Raw genomic sequence first — 16,338 nt, 5'->3', positions numbered from 1 at the left:
GGGGGGCTGGGCTCACCATTTGTGATATCCTGGATATGTTGTTGTTGCTGCTGCATATGAAGCTGATCAGGGCCTCCCACGCATCCTGGCTCAGCATGCGGACACCTCCAAACTTGGGTGCCCTCTTGCGGAAATTGGCGTCCGCTTCTGACCACTGCTCATACAAGCTCGTCAGGTCCAGCTTCAAGCTGAGATAGTGCTTGAGCAGCTCCTCCGTGTCGTCCTCTGGAGACTCCGTCTTCACGGTTGGTGCGGTTTGGGGTCGCTGGGCTGCGGCGGGCCAGATTGAGCGGTAGTGAAGGTGAGTCGGGTCTTGCTTCAGTGAGATGATTCGGCCATGCAGCGTGCAGCACCTGGTGATGTGTCAGTGTGGATGAAATTTCCAAAGTGTTTGTGCTCATCGTACCATTCGTCATTGATCTTCCGCCATCGAAAGGATTGGCCGCAGCGCAGTGTTGTATCGATACAAAGCTCTGTGAGGCTCAGTGGCAACTTGCGCCACTCGGTGACCCTGACGGGGGCCATGCTGTCCTGTGTCGAAACGGTGACGTCCAGTATATCGAAATTTCCAACTCGGTTAATCCCTAAAACGGCTCAGGCTCGACTGCTGCTGGGCGCTAATGTCAACCACTTTACACTTATACCTTCAATGTCGGTGGGGGGGGGGGGGGGGATCTGAACGTGGCGGCGTTGAGGTCCTGAAAGACGGCGATCAGATACTACGACAATCATGACTAAGCACACGGCCATCGCCACCTCCATCTCAGATTGGCGTTCAGGGTTCGCGATCACAGAAATCCAACGAATATGCCTAGGAACGATGGACGCTGTGTATATAACTTTCTTATTTGCGACTTCATACGTGTCGCGAACCTTTGCAGGTTCATGCTACTCTGCCGGCCTCGTCTAATCCCGACCAACACCCTTCCCCACCCCCTCCAGAAATTCTGACATGAGAAAATGGTATCACAAAAGGGAGCGCACATCGAAACCCTTAGTTCTTATGCTCTTCGTCCCTAGCCTCAGTACGACTTTTTCTTCGACTTGCTGCTAGCCTTGACAGGTAGCTGTCCGCTTTGCGCGAAAAGCTGCCACATGCACCACAGATAGCACAGACCAAAGCCGACGCAGCCGACGCCAACGTTGGCGACAGTCCAAAGGTCAGGCTTGTCGATTGGGGGGCGCACCGTCGCCTCGACGACGTGCCAGGCCGCCATGGCGATGTAGAAGACGCCATGCACCAGAGCTGTTCCCCACTGGACCCAGGCTGACTGACCCTCTTGGAAGTATGCGCTCAGCGATGTCGGCGGGAGACCCAGCAGGTAGGCCCAGAGCAGGGTCAGGACGGCGTACGGAACGCGTAGATCGACGCGCTGGAGAAGAGGGAACATGGTCCAGGCACCCAAAATGTTGGCAAAGCCGACCCAAGCGCGCGTGTCCCTCGAGAGACCCTGCTTGCCGGCGAGGAGGAGAGTCATGGGCATGAGCGGTAGAAGAACGCTCTTCTCGTGGACCTGGAAGCTGAAAAGGAAGAAGCCCCATGCCGTCGCCGCGAAGCCGAGGGGCAAAAGGTGCTTGCGAGGGCGGAAGAAGAGGACAAGGTTTGCTGGGATGATTGATGCCAGCGTCAACGCGAGCGCGGCCCTTTGCTGCAGTTCGGGGGCGAAGTTGCGCAGCTTGACCACGACGTTGAGGGCGCACCAGAAGTTGGCAACCTTGTCCTCGAAGAGTCCGCGCGCAAAGGGGAAGATGCGGTGCACCATCTGCAGGAGCTGCTCGACGAGAGGGTAGTAGAAGGCGTCGGTGTCGAGCTTTTCGGCGAGCTGGGGAAACAGGGGCAGCGGGGGAGGCGGGCCATCAATGTTCGGACGCGAGTCGATGCCTCTGCGCACGTCGTAGAGGGTGCCCAGGACGAGGGGAAGGATGAGTATGGCGAAAGAAACGACGGTGACCAGGGCGATGCCGAACAGGCGACCGACGTTGGCCTTGGGGAAGACGCAGCTTCCCAGGAGATAGGAGAAGACGGAAAAGGCATAGTAGAGGGCCATTTGCTTGAAGCCAAGGGCTGCGACGAAGAAGACGGCGGACCACATGTAGCGGCCGGCCAACATGCTGGACATGCTTGCGAGGACGAAACCCAGCATGACCGTATTGTACTGGAAATGCACGTGGTCGATGAGTATCGTCGACGGCTGCATCAGGAAGGCGACCAGCGCAAGCGAGGCAGACCAGTTGGAGACGCCGTTGAACCTGCTGAACCTCCTCACAAAGACAACGGCGGCGGGAATGTAGACGAGGTACTCGGACACAATGACCGTGGCGCGCATGAATATCTTCAGAGCGGGGTCGTCAGAACCCCTCGAGACGTAGAGAGTGAACCAGACGGGGTTGATCAGAGACCCGATCTGGCCGCAGACCCAGCTGTGGTATGCCGTCAGGGGCGGGTAGTCCAACCCCCAGTGTTGCAGATCATGGAAGTACCACTGCGAGACGGGGACCTGCGTCGTGACTTCCATCCAGTTCCTTTGCGCTTCGTAGTCGCCGAACAGAGGGCCTCTGTGGTAGCCTGTACAGTTGCTGGTCAGCGATGGCTGCCCTCGTTTGGGAGGGGGAGGGAGAGGATCCGCGTCGGGGCGTGAAGGCGACGAGCAGGCCAGCTTACCAGAGTAGCCCCAAAGACCAGCAGCCCACCTGAAGAGGCCGACAACCATGAGAACCAGAGGCAGGACCTCCCATTCGGAAGCGGAGCCACGCGCGGCCCACATGAACGAGGCCAGCGGGAACAGCGGCGCTTTGGCGACAGCATCGCCCTTGGTGGACGACGTGACGTTGACGATGGTCGTCTGGGACGAAGTAGGCGACGGCTTCTTAGGCCCCCTGCGGCGAGCCTTGTGCGGCAAAGAGCCAGTCATTGTCGCCGAGAGGAGGGAGGTAAAGACTGATTCGAGCTGGCATGAGGCGAGGGTGTCAGTCGCGTGCCTGTCGGTGAAACAAGCCCGGCGGATTGGCGGTGATGGTCTGTTCTGTTCTGCTGTTCTATTGTCCCGTGGGGAAGCCACGGCACCAGAGTTGACGACAACGTACTGGTCGTGGTCGGGTCCTCTGTGCCCAGCTCCCGGCCGTAGGTGCCCTTGGCGCCCAATTGGATCGCCATTCGTGGTCGGCTTAGTGCACAGAGCCCCTGGAGCTCCCCACTGTACAGCCGAACGTGAAGGGCGGGCCGGAAATTTGGGGGCACCGGTTGCTTATCGGAGCTTTTTCTTATCGTTCAGCATCTGGACCTCGTGTTGTTGCTCGTGTTCGTGAGGCCTACAGACCAGGCCATGGGGCATCAAACACGTCGCATGGCAAGTTCTTCCAGAGACGACTCGGAGTCTTCGACTCAATGGGAGATGGCCAGAGCGGTCCCCTATTTTATTTATCTTCGATCAAGCAAAACGTGAACCATCAGCAACCTCCGCGTCATGGGCCCGTCTCCAGAGCCTGGGTCTACAGTATGCAAGACAGTCCCTCTCAAGGCGCAGGCACGGTCCGACATCATTGCTCTTGGCGCTGAATCTGAGTCGTTCGAGGCGTTGAGATGAGCCGCGTTGGCGCTGGGGGAGCACAGAGCGGCATCAACATCTCACGACCACGCCATCAAATCCCACCTACGCGTGCCACCAGCTTCCTGGAGACGCTGCGTTCTTCAGGTTCTTCAGGTTCTTCGGTTCTTCGGTTCTTCGACAGCATGCCGTTCCCCTTTGTTCTGCCCACGACCTCCTCCTTCTCCTTCTCCACCAGCTTCAGCTGTGAATCACACCCCTCGCTGCCCCTCACTGCGAGCACCTACCGCGGGGTCGTCCGCGATGCCCTCAAGAAACACAAGAGACTGCCGCCATCCGCCCAGTCTCCCCACATATCCTCGCTCATCACCGCCCTGAACGCCTACCTGCCCTATCTATTTGCCATCGACGCAGGCCTCACACGAAAGGGCCCCCATGCTGCTGAGATCACCGTCAGCCAAACCGCTCCCCTCGCCATAGAATGGCGCCCGACTCTTTCTGACAGTCACGTCCCCGGACGCGAACCGCCCCGTGTCAAGGTCCAATCCCTTGACCACGAGGTCGCCTTTGTTCTCGCCACCCTCGCCCACGCCTACACCCTCGCCGGCCGCATCGCCTTGCAGCCACTCTACGTGACCTCGGTGGCAGCGCCCTCGGCCCAGGAACGGACCGTCGCCATCCAGACTGCCACAAAACACCTCCTAGAAGCAGCCTCGCTCTACGACCACGTCGCAACGCGCGCGGAAGGCTCCTCGAGCCCGGCCCCGAGCGTCGACATCTCGCCCCCCGTCCTCCGCGGCCTCGCCTCCCAGGCGCACGCCGAGGCCACCCTCCTCGCCGTCCTCAAGGACGACCCCTACCCCGCTGTCGTCTCGCAAACACGCAACGAGGCCGACAAGGAGTGGATGTACCGCACGCCCTCCCTGCCCAAGGTCCGCGCCCACCTCTTCGCCCGCCTCTCCCTCGCCGCCGCCGAGCACGCCTCCCAGGCCGCCACCCTTTGCGGCACCCGCCTCTCCGGCGCCCCGCCCCTGAACCCCGCCCTCCTCCGCTACCTCGACGACACCCGCCGCACCTCCCGTGCCCGCGCTTGCCGCTTCTTCGCCATTGACGCCGAGATTGCCGGTGAGACCGGCACCGCCCTCGCCTGGCTCCGCGCCGCCCTCCAGGAGCTCGGCGTCGAGTCCCGCACCGACGCCGCTGCCACCGCGGCGAAAAAGTCCTCCCTCGGCGCCGGCTTCTCCCGTCTGCGCAAGGACTGGGCCGAGAAGCGCGAGGACAAAAAGGTCGAGCGCGAGACCGCCTGGGGTGCCGACGGCGGCAAGATGGAAGAGACGCGCGTCATCGAGCACCTCGAGGTCAAGTGGACCAAGATCAACGACCTTGTGAGTTTTTTTTTTCTTACTTTTTTTTGCCAGATGCTTCCCCCCCCCCCTTCTGTCCCGCGTGGTCTTGCGAAACCCCAAGGACTTCGCAACACCAGAGTCAGTCAGCCAACCATCAAGACAGGTCACGACCCAAGCGATCCCCACGACCGGCTCAGTCCTCGCTCAGATGCCCTCCGGCCGCGAGATCCACACCATCAAGCCATTCCAGCCCGCGGAGCTCGATCGGAGCGTCCTCGAGGCCACGCGCGCGCCGCCCGACCGCAGCGATGACTTTGGCGAAGCCCTGAGCTCCGACGACGAGGCCAAGGGCCAGCAACATACTGAGCCACCTGGCGCGTATCCCGGCGCCAGGCAGGACCATCATGGTGGGAGCAGCTACTACTGAGGGGGGCAGGACTCTGACGACAGGGGCGACGGGGCTGGTCACGATCCGGTAGGCGACAGCCGGACATGCTAGCGCACATCGACTCGGCCACATCGTAATCTGATAATCGCTTCGTTCCCAGTTGCAGTTTGTTACATCTCTCTTGTGATCAAATCGCCTGCCAGCGAGTTGCAAAGTCTCATATGCTAAAAACGTACATGGGTATAACGGTTTGCTAGTTTGTTTATCGTCTTCCTGTCCCCTCGCCGTCTTCTTCTTCTTCGTCGTCTTCTTCCCCTTCAACTAGTCCATCGCACGTGCTTCCCTCTTCACCCCCGAGGGTCTTCGCATTAAAGATTGCCCTTCTGGAGGCCCCACCGCAATTGTCGGAGGGCTCCCTGAATCGGCAATATTCTCCTCTCGGACGAATTCAACGCTGTAGGTCCGCTCACCAGTAAACGCCGTGCCATAATCGATCGCTAGAATGGGAACCAAGGAAAATGGATATCCGCTGATCGAACCGAGGTGAGAAAGAAACTGCACGCGTTCGTTGCCCAGGTTCTGTGCGACAAGGAGACGAGGCCAGCAATAGCTCACAGCCGCCAGCGGGGTTTGCTTTTCGCCGTCTCGGTATTCGCACCCGCCTCTGCAGGTCCGGGCGAAACACTCAGACTGCTCAGTCTCGTTCGGCCCGTGAGGACGGCCTCCTAATGCCGCCATCGAGGTTTCGCACCGGCTGTTGTCGCAGACGATTCCAAGTTGGAGTTGTTGCGCATTCCTAGAGCGCTTCGAGTGCCTGCAGTGAGCTGAGGAGAGTCTCGGCCGTTGGTGCCCATCGTCCTGGGCTGTGGCAACATGCTGACACGCCTTCCTGCGGCCAGGGAACTTGCAGGGCGAGCGGGAGTGACGGGATCGGGCTGTCCGAGTCTCGGCGGTTGTAGAGACGCTCGTCGGTTCCCCGTTGTCGAGACTGAGCTGGCCGAGACCGACGATGCGAATCGAGGTTTGGACAGAACCTGTTGGGAATAGGGGCCGGGAGACGCAATTCTGTCGCGGAACGACAGCCGTGATGCACTAGGTTTAGTCGGTGTTTCCTCCAACATGGGCGAAGCAGAGGAGGATCGATTGAGAGGACTGCGGCCTGCAGGAGTAAGGCGATGGCCGGAGGATGGGGTCAAGGAAGAGGCCGTTCGCGCTGTCGTAGGTGTCTTCTTGGCATACGGGCTAGGTGTCGTCAACGACAGAGGCTTGAAATTATGGCCGGTACCGACATCCGACGTGTTGCTTGACAGGTTCCATTTCGGTCGGTTGACAAGGGTCGAGCCAGGACGAGGTATTTTGCCGCCTGGAGTTGGCAGGTTGGATGTGCCCAATGTAGACATCCGAGACGTCAGGGGCTTTCGCGACACTTGGGAGGCCGGTGTGGGCATTGACGAGTACCGACGGTTGCTTGGGTGCGAGGCCTTGCCGTTGCTGCCTGTAGAGCGAACATTGCGGGGCTTCCCAGTCGGCGTGATAGGATCCAAGCCCAAGCTCGACATGATGACAGAGGATGGTGGGGAGCTGCCTGGTGTTTCGCGTCCACTGTCGATCGTCGAACGGTCATTCGAAAGCATACTCGAGACGGAGTCCCGCAGTTGTGGCGCGCGCTGGTCAACATGGATCTCGTCCAAAGTCGCATCCATATCCGTCATCTGCCCCTTCAAGGATCCCCATTTCGCTTCCATCTCAGCAAGCAGCCTTAAGATCTCGCCATTGACTGTCAGGCGATCCTTAACGCCCTTGTCGATGATGGAGAGAACCCTCTCGATAGCTGGGCCGTAGTGGGTTCGCTTGGCATCATAGCTCTCGATCTTCTTGCTGAGCGCGGGGGCGCTCGTGAGATGGTGGCCTTCGTCAACTGAATCTTTCAGCTTCAGAAGTGAACGTTCCACAGACTCGATCATCTTCTGCGCTTGTCGTCCTGCGCCTCGGAACACAAGGACCCAACGATCTTCGCCAAGCTCTTTGCGCAGGGATTCAGCGTCCTTCTCCAACTTCTTGTATGTACCATCCAGGCCATTCCTCCGCATGTCCAACTCCTCACAGGCTGTTGGGAAAGACTTCTCGGCCCTGGCTTCGAAGACGGAAAGCCTCATGGGGAGAAACTCTAGAGACGCCTTCAAGGGCTGCATGCGGGCGAACAGCGCGAGGAGACTGGAGTCATCCTGTGACAGTGTCGGCGTGCCGGGAGAGCTGGGGCTCATTGGGAAGGTGCTGAGGCTGAAGCGGTTCTGCACCTGCAGCTTGGTTTGTTGTGGAGGGGTCTCTTCGACGATAGTCTCCAAATCTCCAATGTCGACTGTGTCGTTGGTAGTAGCGGCCATGAGAGACTTGTGGCGTCGTTCTTCCATCTCGAAGACCAGACGGCATAGCTCGTCCATCTCGCCCTGAATGTCGCCAAGGACGTTGTTCCACAGCTCCTCCCACTCCATGGCGATCTCGACTTGCTGTTTCACCGTGTCCAGGGTGGATCCGATGATAGCCCACTCGTTGATGATGGCCTCCATCTGGGCGACAGCACGCTTGAGGTCCCCTGGTGGCACGAGGGCAATGTCCTCTCGACACTGTAGTTTCTCAATCGCTCCGACGTAAACGTTGATCAGGTCTTCAAAGCGAGCGGCTGCGCTTTCCACCTCTGCCAGGCCTTCGCGCCCACCTGCTGCTGCCCATTCCACATCATCTTCGCTGTCCAAGCCAGCAATGACTTCAGATGCTTTTTGTATCCAACTTCGGATCTGCTCCGCAGCGTTGATCAGAGCTTTGGAGGCCTGGTCTGCAGTGGGGATGGCGGAGACCTTGCTGGCGAGGGAGCCGGCATCGGGCAGTTGTAGCGACGTCAGCTGGGCGAGCTGGTTCGCGAAGGAGGCGCGGGAGAGTGTGTAGATCGAGCCTGGGCGTTGATGATTGGCCGTAAAGTAGGAGGATATGTCGGGGGTGAACTCGGCTGACAACATGGGCGGAGTGTCCTTGGGTGGTGGTGGAGGGGGAATAGTCACATCCTCGTCGGGCGAGGGTGGCCTGACCGTTCGCTCAAGGTGCTCCTGTCTTGTCTCAAGTTGCACCTTGGTGCCGTTGCCATTTGTGTGGTCCGGCAAGCGATACTTCTGGGTGTCCATATTCAGAGGTTCGGAGGCAGCAATCTCCGGCAAGAAAGCATTCGACGGCGTGGTCTCGGGCACTGCGACGGTGAGTTGCAGAGGAGCATGCACGGGGGTTGACTCGGTCGTCTGTGTGGCCTGTGGCCTATCCGAGCTGTCGTCGGCGATCGACTTGGATCTGTGAAGGGGAGCGGTGGCACCCTTCCAGGGGCGACCGCGCCGTTCAATGATCGAGTTGACGGAGTTCGCCCGGTGTATTTTCTCGAGTTGTCGGATCTGGTCTTCAGGGAGCCGACCGATGCGGTCGTGCTGTGGCGCTGTCGGGGAAGGGTCGGGGGATTTCTTGTTTGAGGTGCCGAATCCGAGCGCCTTGAGTCGGGCAGCTAATCCGGGGGATGGTCTGCGCGGCTGAGCAGTGGAGGTCGGTGTGTTGGACTGTGAGGTAGCAGCAGGTTGAGTCGAGGGTGATGTGCTCGCAGTGCCGGTATAGGGTGTTGCGGGATTGGAAGCCAGAGTCGACCTGGAGAGTGACGGGCTGGTGGTATGGCTTGGATTGGAAGCGGTGATGGTTGGGCTCGAATTGTTGTTGTTGTTGTTATCGAACTGGGGCCGCAGCTGGAAAAGTTCATCAGAGACGTCACTGAATGCAAGGCCAGCGGCCAGTTCGTCGGGGCCTGGGAATGGGGCACTTCGGGGCAGTCTGGCTGTGGTAGCAGGCGCAGATGCAGGGGCAGGGGCGGGCGCAGGGGAGGTCGTCGGAGCGGTCAGTGGACTGCTGCCTTGGAAGCCGCCGCTGCTGTGGAAGCCTGGGGCCAGGCCACCAAGGACACCGACACCTGCACCATCAGGGCCCGGAGTGCCTCCTGGAGCCACGACATCATCCATCGACGCCGACGACGACGATGCCGACACGGACGGCTGTTTGCCGAGCGATGTGTTCCTTCCAGCGGAATGCTGCACGCCGGAAAGGGATCAACCGTTTCTCTATGGAGCCTGTGATCAATGCACAATCACACGTCTCTTGAAGCGCAGCCTCCAGCGGGGTCGCAAGGCCAGAACCGGTCCGGATGCAAGTGAAGGAGGCCTGACACAGACGCTGAAATGGGTAAAGTCAGATAGGCAGACGTGTGTTGTTCCTAGGCCCCCAACTCGGTGACAGGGCATTTGACGATGATGTAGGCAGGTTGGGAATGCAGTCGCTATTGGCGCAGGCGGGCCTCCCCTTGCTCGTGCAGTAGTGTATCTGCGTGTTGGAAACCAAGTGCAGAGAGAAAGGCTGCTGTTCTGCTCACAATCGCCAGTGTCAAATTGGAGCGACCACAAGGGTGGGACAGGGAAGTCTGTGGGTAGTGGTGAAGAGACCGATTCCAAGTTCGACGTCCTTTGCGTGCGCCCGTGATCGTCTGGAGAAACGTCGTTTGTCCTGTCCCTGCTGTCGCAAGTCGTGGTGGCCGCCTCTGTCTGCCGGTGACAGCTTTATCGATGCGCGCCGGCGACGAAGATGTATAAAGGAAAGGGAAAAGAGTGAGATCCAAGTGGCCGCACGGCACTCAAGTAAACATGTGCTGTGTCAAAGACAGGATGATGTGGAAGTAAGAAAGCTGCGAAAGAGTATGTGCCATCAAGAAGGAAAGCGAGACACTCGGGTGAACACGATTGCCTCGATGCTCTATGGCGGCGTTGGCGGCGATTGCCAGCGAATGGTGGATGGAGGCCGCGTGAAGACAGCGTTTGGCCCGAGTCAAGTAACCATTAGTGCGACGCTCTATCGCAAAGCCGCCGCGTGGACGAGTGAGGTGAAGTGTGAGGTACCAGAGCAGGTGCACGATGAATGGACGCAAGCAGGAGACAAGAAGGGATGTTCTCCACGGTACCGAGGTGGCTCGATCCCTTCTTGAGAGTTGACACACAGGGGTCCCGAGAGGTGGACGAGAGTCTCGTCTCCTCTGGTTTCGCGAGCCTGGCAAGGCCAGTCCCAGTCGAGGATTTTGCAGAGGGTCTTTGATTGTCTTCGCTCGTCACACCAGATTTCGGCTCAGGCTCAGGTCTGGGAGCCGGCGCCTTGAGAGGGGTACAATCTGTAGCTGGATGAAACGCCTCGTTAAGCAAATTACCTCCATCTCTCCGGCGCCTTTTTCCCGGAAAGGGGAATCTCGTCCAAACCCAAAAAAACATGGTAGCAGTGTGACGAGAATTCTCTCATTTCCCATGGACGACCTGTAGCGTCGATGACCTCGTCACGGAACTACCAGCCACGCCTTGTGCACGCTTCCAGCCCATTATGATCTTCGAGGCAGCGAGATCTCCCTCCATGGCACGTAGGGCGCGACAACTCGATCAGACAATGTCGCCCTCGGTGGAATGCTAAAGTTGCAGGGTCGTACCAATGTCACCTCCTGCGGCAGTCATACAGGCCTACCCTGCGGCTCAGGCCCGAGAACCCTGACAGAACCGACGCTTCCAGGGGCAGAAGAAGGTGTCTGGAAGATTGTGGCGGCCGGGGTGACCTGGTTCGCTTGTACATGGTACTGTGCTACGACGCACTGACAGCCAGCGGCCATGAGCGTTTGACCTGCATAAAACAAGACCACCGGCTCAGTCTCACGGCGTGTCTCTGAACCGGACTCTCAGACAGCGCTGCTTGGCAAGACGTTGTCCACTCTTGCGTCTGATGTGTCAGCCTTTGTATGAGAGGACAGAGAGAAGCACCGTCTGCGTCATGGTCCTCTGTTGCCACTGGCAACAAGTCGAATTGCAGGTCGAGAAACGCCTCAACCGATCTAAGCACAGGAGGAGCGGGGGCGGAAGTAAAACTAATGCATAGGGTTGCCTCGGCTTGCTGAAATATGTCAAGTTTGCTGTCTACTTTTGTTGGAAGCATCGAATGGCTCGACCCTTTTTTCCATCAGCCATGAACGTTCTTCGCAGTACAATCGCCGCGAATCGAACGTTGAGCGAATGCCTTCATCCCGTAGGTTTTGTACGTGCTAAAGGGCACGCGGGATTCCAGTGTGTCGCGCATGGGGCATAAAAAGCAATGTTGCTTCTTGCCTGCCACTGTCTCGGTGAACTGCTGATCTAGCTCCACGTCTCGACTGGTCTGTACACCTTGTGTAGGGTTACCTGGTAGAAGGCCAACCACCATCGAGCCAACCTACGCACGGGGTCTACGGGGCTTTTCAGGGTCGCCCCAGCGAGTCTACCCTAACAGCCCAGACAGCCGGGCTGGGCTCTAGCCCAGGAGTGGTCAGTGGACTCTTGGGAAACCCATTCACATTGGATATGTGTATCCACTCGAGAGCAGATCTGGAGCAGTGGTTGGCGATAAGTGTCGCGATATTGGGACAGACAGTATAATGAGTGGATGGCTGCGAGATATACAGGAGTGGCCTCAAGGGAGATCGCCTTGTCCAGCTCTGGCTGGGCTTTGGCGTCTTTCGGTGCTCGGCAACGCGGGGAATGGCCTATCAACATGGTAGCGTCAACGAGCTTGACGATCCATGGGGTTTGGGTGTTCCTTTCGGGACCCTGACGCAGGTGATGACAGATCTCGACCTCGACCTGCAGTCACATCGGCAACAGCGGCCCAAGAGCGGCGCTGGGGTGTCAGGGGATATCGGCAGAGATGGATATGGTATGACGCAAGATCGTGTATGCCCTATTGACAATGACTTTCTTGACAAATGGCAATGGATCAGATGGCTGGCATTCTTTGGACCAGAAGGCGAAGGCAATGAACGTGATTGGAGCATAACTCGAATGGCCGAAAGATGGCTAGTATTCGATTCCCAGGCTTATACATCTCATCTCGAGACCAACAAGTAGACATGGTGCACTGTTTAGAAGTCCTCAGCAGCTTTCGAGATGGGTATTGTCGACAAGAGAAGCGAAAGCCACCTGGGAAATCTTAGTATTTGGCAGGTAAGAAGCAATTGAGTGCACAGGGCCGTGGTTCTTGGCGTCATCTGCCTGGTAAGTAGTTCTTTGCCGAATTGGTACCCCGTTCCCGCCCAGCGCCGATTTATATTGGATGTCCAGTCAGGTGCCACTCATGTACGGCGTCTCCAGTGGCTAGCCCTTGATTATTATTGATTGTTTCGACGCGTGCCATTGCTGCCCCCACCACCAGCACGAGCACAAGCAGGAAACGTCGGAGGTCGACGCGCTTTCTGTGTCCTCACGTCACGCCCTCGACCTCTCCTTCCCCAGCAACCCGCCCTTTAATTGGTCTGTGGGGCTAACTCAGACAGGTGTCTCCTATTGGAGCTGGGAGCTTGGAGACAGTGCAAGACATTGGACAGCCAAAAGCTCCAAAGCGAACCCCTGATCCCTTGAGCAGGACAGTTGCTCGCTCGCCTCGCCTCGTTTCTCCTCACACCATCCATGACAAACTGAAGCCATCGGCCTTCCGTTCTCCGCTTTGCGCCTATTTCGTTGCTGCCGTTGGTCTTTTGCGTTGCGTTGCCTGCTGAGAGCACCACCGTCCACTCATTTCAACGGCTTCGGTCCGAGGCCATCCCTCCACGAAAACATTCCCTACCACCCCCTTCGTGTTCTACAGCAGCCATTTGACTCCCGCCTGCTTGGTCGTTCTGCAACCCCTCCATGGCTGCTGCGCAGTGCCGACGATCGCATCAACAGCTATCTTCTCGCGCCTTGTATATACTCTCTGATGTTTCTTACAACACAGAGCGCCTTACCTAGACGTCCTAACGACTACTAATTCCTACAGCTCGTCGCCCCGCCTACGACCTGAAACATCAACATTCCACTCCCACAAAGCTGAGCTAGGGGAGCTTCCCTTGACCTCGCCTGCGTCATTCATTTTAAAGGCTGAACTATCCGCCTACCGCTGTTGGCTTCACTGCCGACTATTTGCATGACTTTCGAACAGACGAGCATGGCTACGGCTACCGATCACCAGGCCGCACCGACGCGGGCCGAGTCCCCTTCGCCTGAGATAGACCCAACACCAGCGATAGGAGCCTACCCTGAGCTCTCTCGCTGTCTGTCGACAGCATCCGATCTATCCCACGGGTCTGGCACGGAGTTCACCCCTAGGGACTCCCTTGGGAGCATGGGAAGCGATGCATTCTCCAGGCAGTCATCTGCAAGCTATGGCCGCCGCTCCGATGTGAGCTTTGCCTCATCCCGCCATTCGAGTTACAGTGTGGACAGTCGTGCCAGTCGACGACGCGGATACATGCGGCCCCAAGGTACGGCTTTTGCCGCAAGTGCCCAGTCGAGGGAGAGCGTCATGAGTCTTGGGAGCATCGCCCATGTTCAGCACTACTTCGCCCGCACCGGCCTGCTTGACGGCAAGGGTGGTCAGCTTCAGAGGAAGAACAGGAAACTGAGAGGAAGACTAGATTTGTCATCCCTCGACGCGGCGAACCTATCACTGCCACTGTTCGCCTCTGATTCCGACTCTTCAAATGCTTCAATGGGTAGCAGCCCTGATCTTGCTGCCTCTGGATTCACTGCTGGACCAATGGTCGAGTCACCCCTCGATGACGAATACTATTCCGACGAATTCGAAGACGGCGACCCAAACATGCTTCCCCCGACAGCTAGTACCTATATCAACCGCGAGAAGCCAGTGCCGAAGCCGCCATCCATAGCAGAACTCAAATCATCTCTCACCAGCTCACTTGAGAAAGCAGCAGTATCTCTCAAGGAAGCGAGGGCACGTCAAGACTCGGCGGAGGAGCAAGAGCATCCCTTCGCCGAAACTCCCACGATTGAGGTTAGGAATCCAGCAGGCGGTCATACTCGCCAGAAATCCTCCAAGACCCATGGTTGGTTCGAAATCCAGGGGATGCACATTCTCGACGTCATGACGCTCGCTATTCGCGCCGCCAAGATGTACTACACTGCACACGAACAGCCAGAACGCCTCGACGCGATCAAACCCGAGCGCCAGATCCGCGCCGACATATTTTCCGTCATGGAAACGCTGAAGCAGATGGCAACCCGTCGATGGGCTGGAGGTATGCGTGACGAAGAGCTTGACATCCTCGACAGGTGGATCCAAGGTCTCTTCGCCATGCTTCAGCAGGAGCATGATATGGAGGAGGCCGAGCGTGCCGAGCAAGCCACTTGGACTTGGCTCCATGGTGACTGGGCTGGAAAGGAAGTGGAACGGGAGCTCTCTTTTATGGCTTCTCTTGAAGTTGGTTTGGGCCTCGGACCACTCCCAGAATATACGCCATCGACGGGTTTGGCGTCTGGCGATCTCCCTACTCCTTTTCTCAGAAGCATGCAGAATGGGCTTCGTCTTGTGAAGCTTCATAACGCTGCCGTCAAGAAGTCAAGCCGCCGATTCGGCGGCATCACTACCTTTCATGAGGACACGGAAAAGCCGTACCGTTGCGCTGATAATCTTCGATATTGGATTAAGGCAGCAGAACTCAGGTGGGAGGTGCCACTCAAAATTGATGCTCTCGGCATAGTCTACAACAGTACTCCTGATGTCTGGTTCGGACTCGAGACAGCCATTTGGGCGTGGTGCAAAAGGGTGAGGGAGGAGATCTCAACAGAATTAGCAAGCTGAGGGGTGGTGGCGGCAACAAAGGACAGCGGCAGTGCCTGATGATGTTCAGCTGAGGCCTGCAAAACGGCCATGATTGTATGAACTTTTTCCGGATACCCTGGAGTTAACGAGGCGTTTACTGCTTGGATATCGAACACTCATGTTAATTAGTTTGGAGCCTCACCTTATCACCTAACGATTTAGCATTTGGAGAGTCCTACTTCATTTTCCCGTAGTAAGATTAAGCATTCTCACGAATGCCTGCATTTGCCTTTTATGATGCCACTAGATATGCCGAGATTCTTGCGCGTACCCTCTGGTCGTACGTAGTCGTTGTTTGCATGCAGAATCAACTGGAAGCTCAATCAAAGATAGGCTAGATAGCTGAGAATGACGAGGGGATGGCTCGTTCTTCCGGTGGAAGCAGTTTCTGGAGACTGGCACACAAACGGCACGTGTGCTGCGATTCTCAAGGATCAACTCTGAGTATCTGGACTTTTGGTCTTAAGTCGTATTGGCCGCGGTGGGACGCCGTGACTTTGAGCGTCGTCTTGAAAGCTGCCATCCAGGCCATCGCGATGTGCGCATGCTAGCTTGCTCAAAGTGACAAATGTCTCCGGTTGAGTAGCCGAATTGAATACCGGGTGCCAGCATCTGCACGGTTTTCAATCGGATTAGCCGCAAGTGCAAGGTATACCATCTTTTATGCGAAACTGTTTCCACCATGTCAGTAAACTTATGGGCCAAGTCGACCACTGTCGTGTACGTATGGTATTTTTGTTGTTCAGGTCAGACAGTCATTTTTGGGTCTTACGCATTAAGAACCATGCACCATAGCAGAGTCCAGGTGTAACTGAAAAGTAACCAGTAGATGACAATCAGGCCTGGTTTACAAAGCATATTTTGGGGGATAGAGCGATAACCCGTAGCTCTGCCGGGTGCGGTATCTGGCGTATGAATTGTGGATGCAGTAAGACTTCCACAACGCAATAAAGTAAGAAGCCAGGCTGAATACTGTATTCTAGGAAATAATGACATCACTGCTAGAGAGCAAGGAAGGCACCTTTTCCTGTCGACACTTTGGAGGCATTGTGTGAGCACTGCGCTGCGATACATATTGGACAATCCGGCAAGTAGCGCCATAGCTGCCTCAATCTCGAGCAAGAGGTGGTGTTCAGCGACGGAACTTAGGACACATGTATATACGAGAAGCCACAAACTGAAGACTTGGCGTCAACTTCTGTGTTAAATGTCGAGAACGAAGCTTGGGTCACGGTACAGCGTCGTCAATGAGTATGGCAGCACTTGTACCATATTGGTCCTTACCTAGGTAAAGTACCCAACGTCATGGTGTTCTAGCGATGGTCGC

The 16,338-nt window shown here is 57.2% G+C and overlaps 5 protein-coding genes across 5 annotated transcripts; 2 read left to right on the top strand and 3 right to left on the bottom strand.

Annotated features, from left to right (window-relative positions):
* Positions 1–16: 16 nt before the first annotated feature.
* On the bottom strand, positions 17–525 carry OGG1_1 (8-oxoguanine glycosylase ogg1; the record flags this gene model as incomplete). The annotated part of the gene is made up of 2 exons (XM_028634752.1): positions 17–353; positions 407–525. Coding segments are annotated over 2 exons (456 nt in total), but the record flags the coding sequence as incomplete, so codon positions are not given.
* A 497-nt stretch (positions 526–1,022) lies between these two features.
* Positions 1,023–2,912, bottom strand: ALG6 (Glucosyltransferase-like protein; the record flags this gene model as incomplete). The annotated part of the gene is made up of 2 exons (XM_028634751.1): positions 1,023–2,566; positions 2,663–2,912. The coding sequence occupies 2 exons, from the start codon at positions 2,910–2,912 to the stop codon at positions 1,023–1,025; spliced, it is 1,794 nt and encodes a 597-aa protein (XP_028492600.1).
* A 668-nt stretch (positions 2,913–3,580) lies between these two features.
* On the top strand, positions 3,581–5,318 carry D7B24_000494 (uncharacterized protein; the record flags this gene model as incomplete). The annotated part of the gene is made up of 2 exons (XM_028634750.1): positions 3,581–4,930; positions 5,055–5,318. The coding sequence occupies 2 exons, from the start codon at positions 3,581–3,583 to the stop codon at positions 5,316–5,318; spliced, it is 1,614 nt and encodes a 537-aa protein (XP_028492599.1).
* A 686-nt stretch (positions 5,319–6,004) lies between these two features.
* D7B24_000493 (uncharacterized protein) lies at positions 6,005–9,322 on the bottom strand (the record flags this gene model as incomplete). The annotated part of the gene is made up of 1 exon (XM_028634749.1): positions 6,005–9,322. The coding sequence occupies one exon, from the start codon at positions 9,320–9,322 to the stop codon at positions 6,005–6,007; it is 3,318 nt and encodes a 1,105-aa protein (XP_028492598.1).
* A 4,015-nt stretch (positions 9,323–13,337) lies between these two features.
* Positions 13,338–14,990, top strand: D7B24_000492 (uncharacterized protein; the record flags this gene model as incomplete). The annotated part of the gene is made up of 1 exon (XM_028634748.1): positions 13,338–14,990. One exon carries the CDS (start codon positions 13,338–13,340, stop codon positions 14,988–14,990), a length of 1,653 nt encoding a protein of 550 aa, XP_028492597.1.
* Positions 14,991–16,338: the final 1,348 nt, after the last annotated feature.

The sequence above is a fragment of the Verticillium nonalfalfae genome, assembly GCF_003724135.2.
Source record: "Verticillium nonalfalfae strain VnAa140/NRRL 66861 chromosome Unknown scaffold_105, whole genome shotgun sequence".
Lineage (NCBI taxonomy): Eukaryota > Fungi > Ascomycota > Sordariomycetes > Glomerellales > Plectosphaerellaceae > Verticillium > Verticillium nonalfalfae.
The sequence above is the reverse complement of the archived record's forward strand: the minus strand, read 5'-3'. Positions and strand labels throughout refer to the sequence as shown.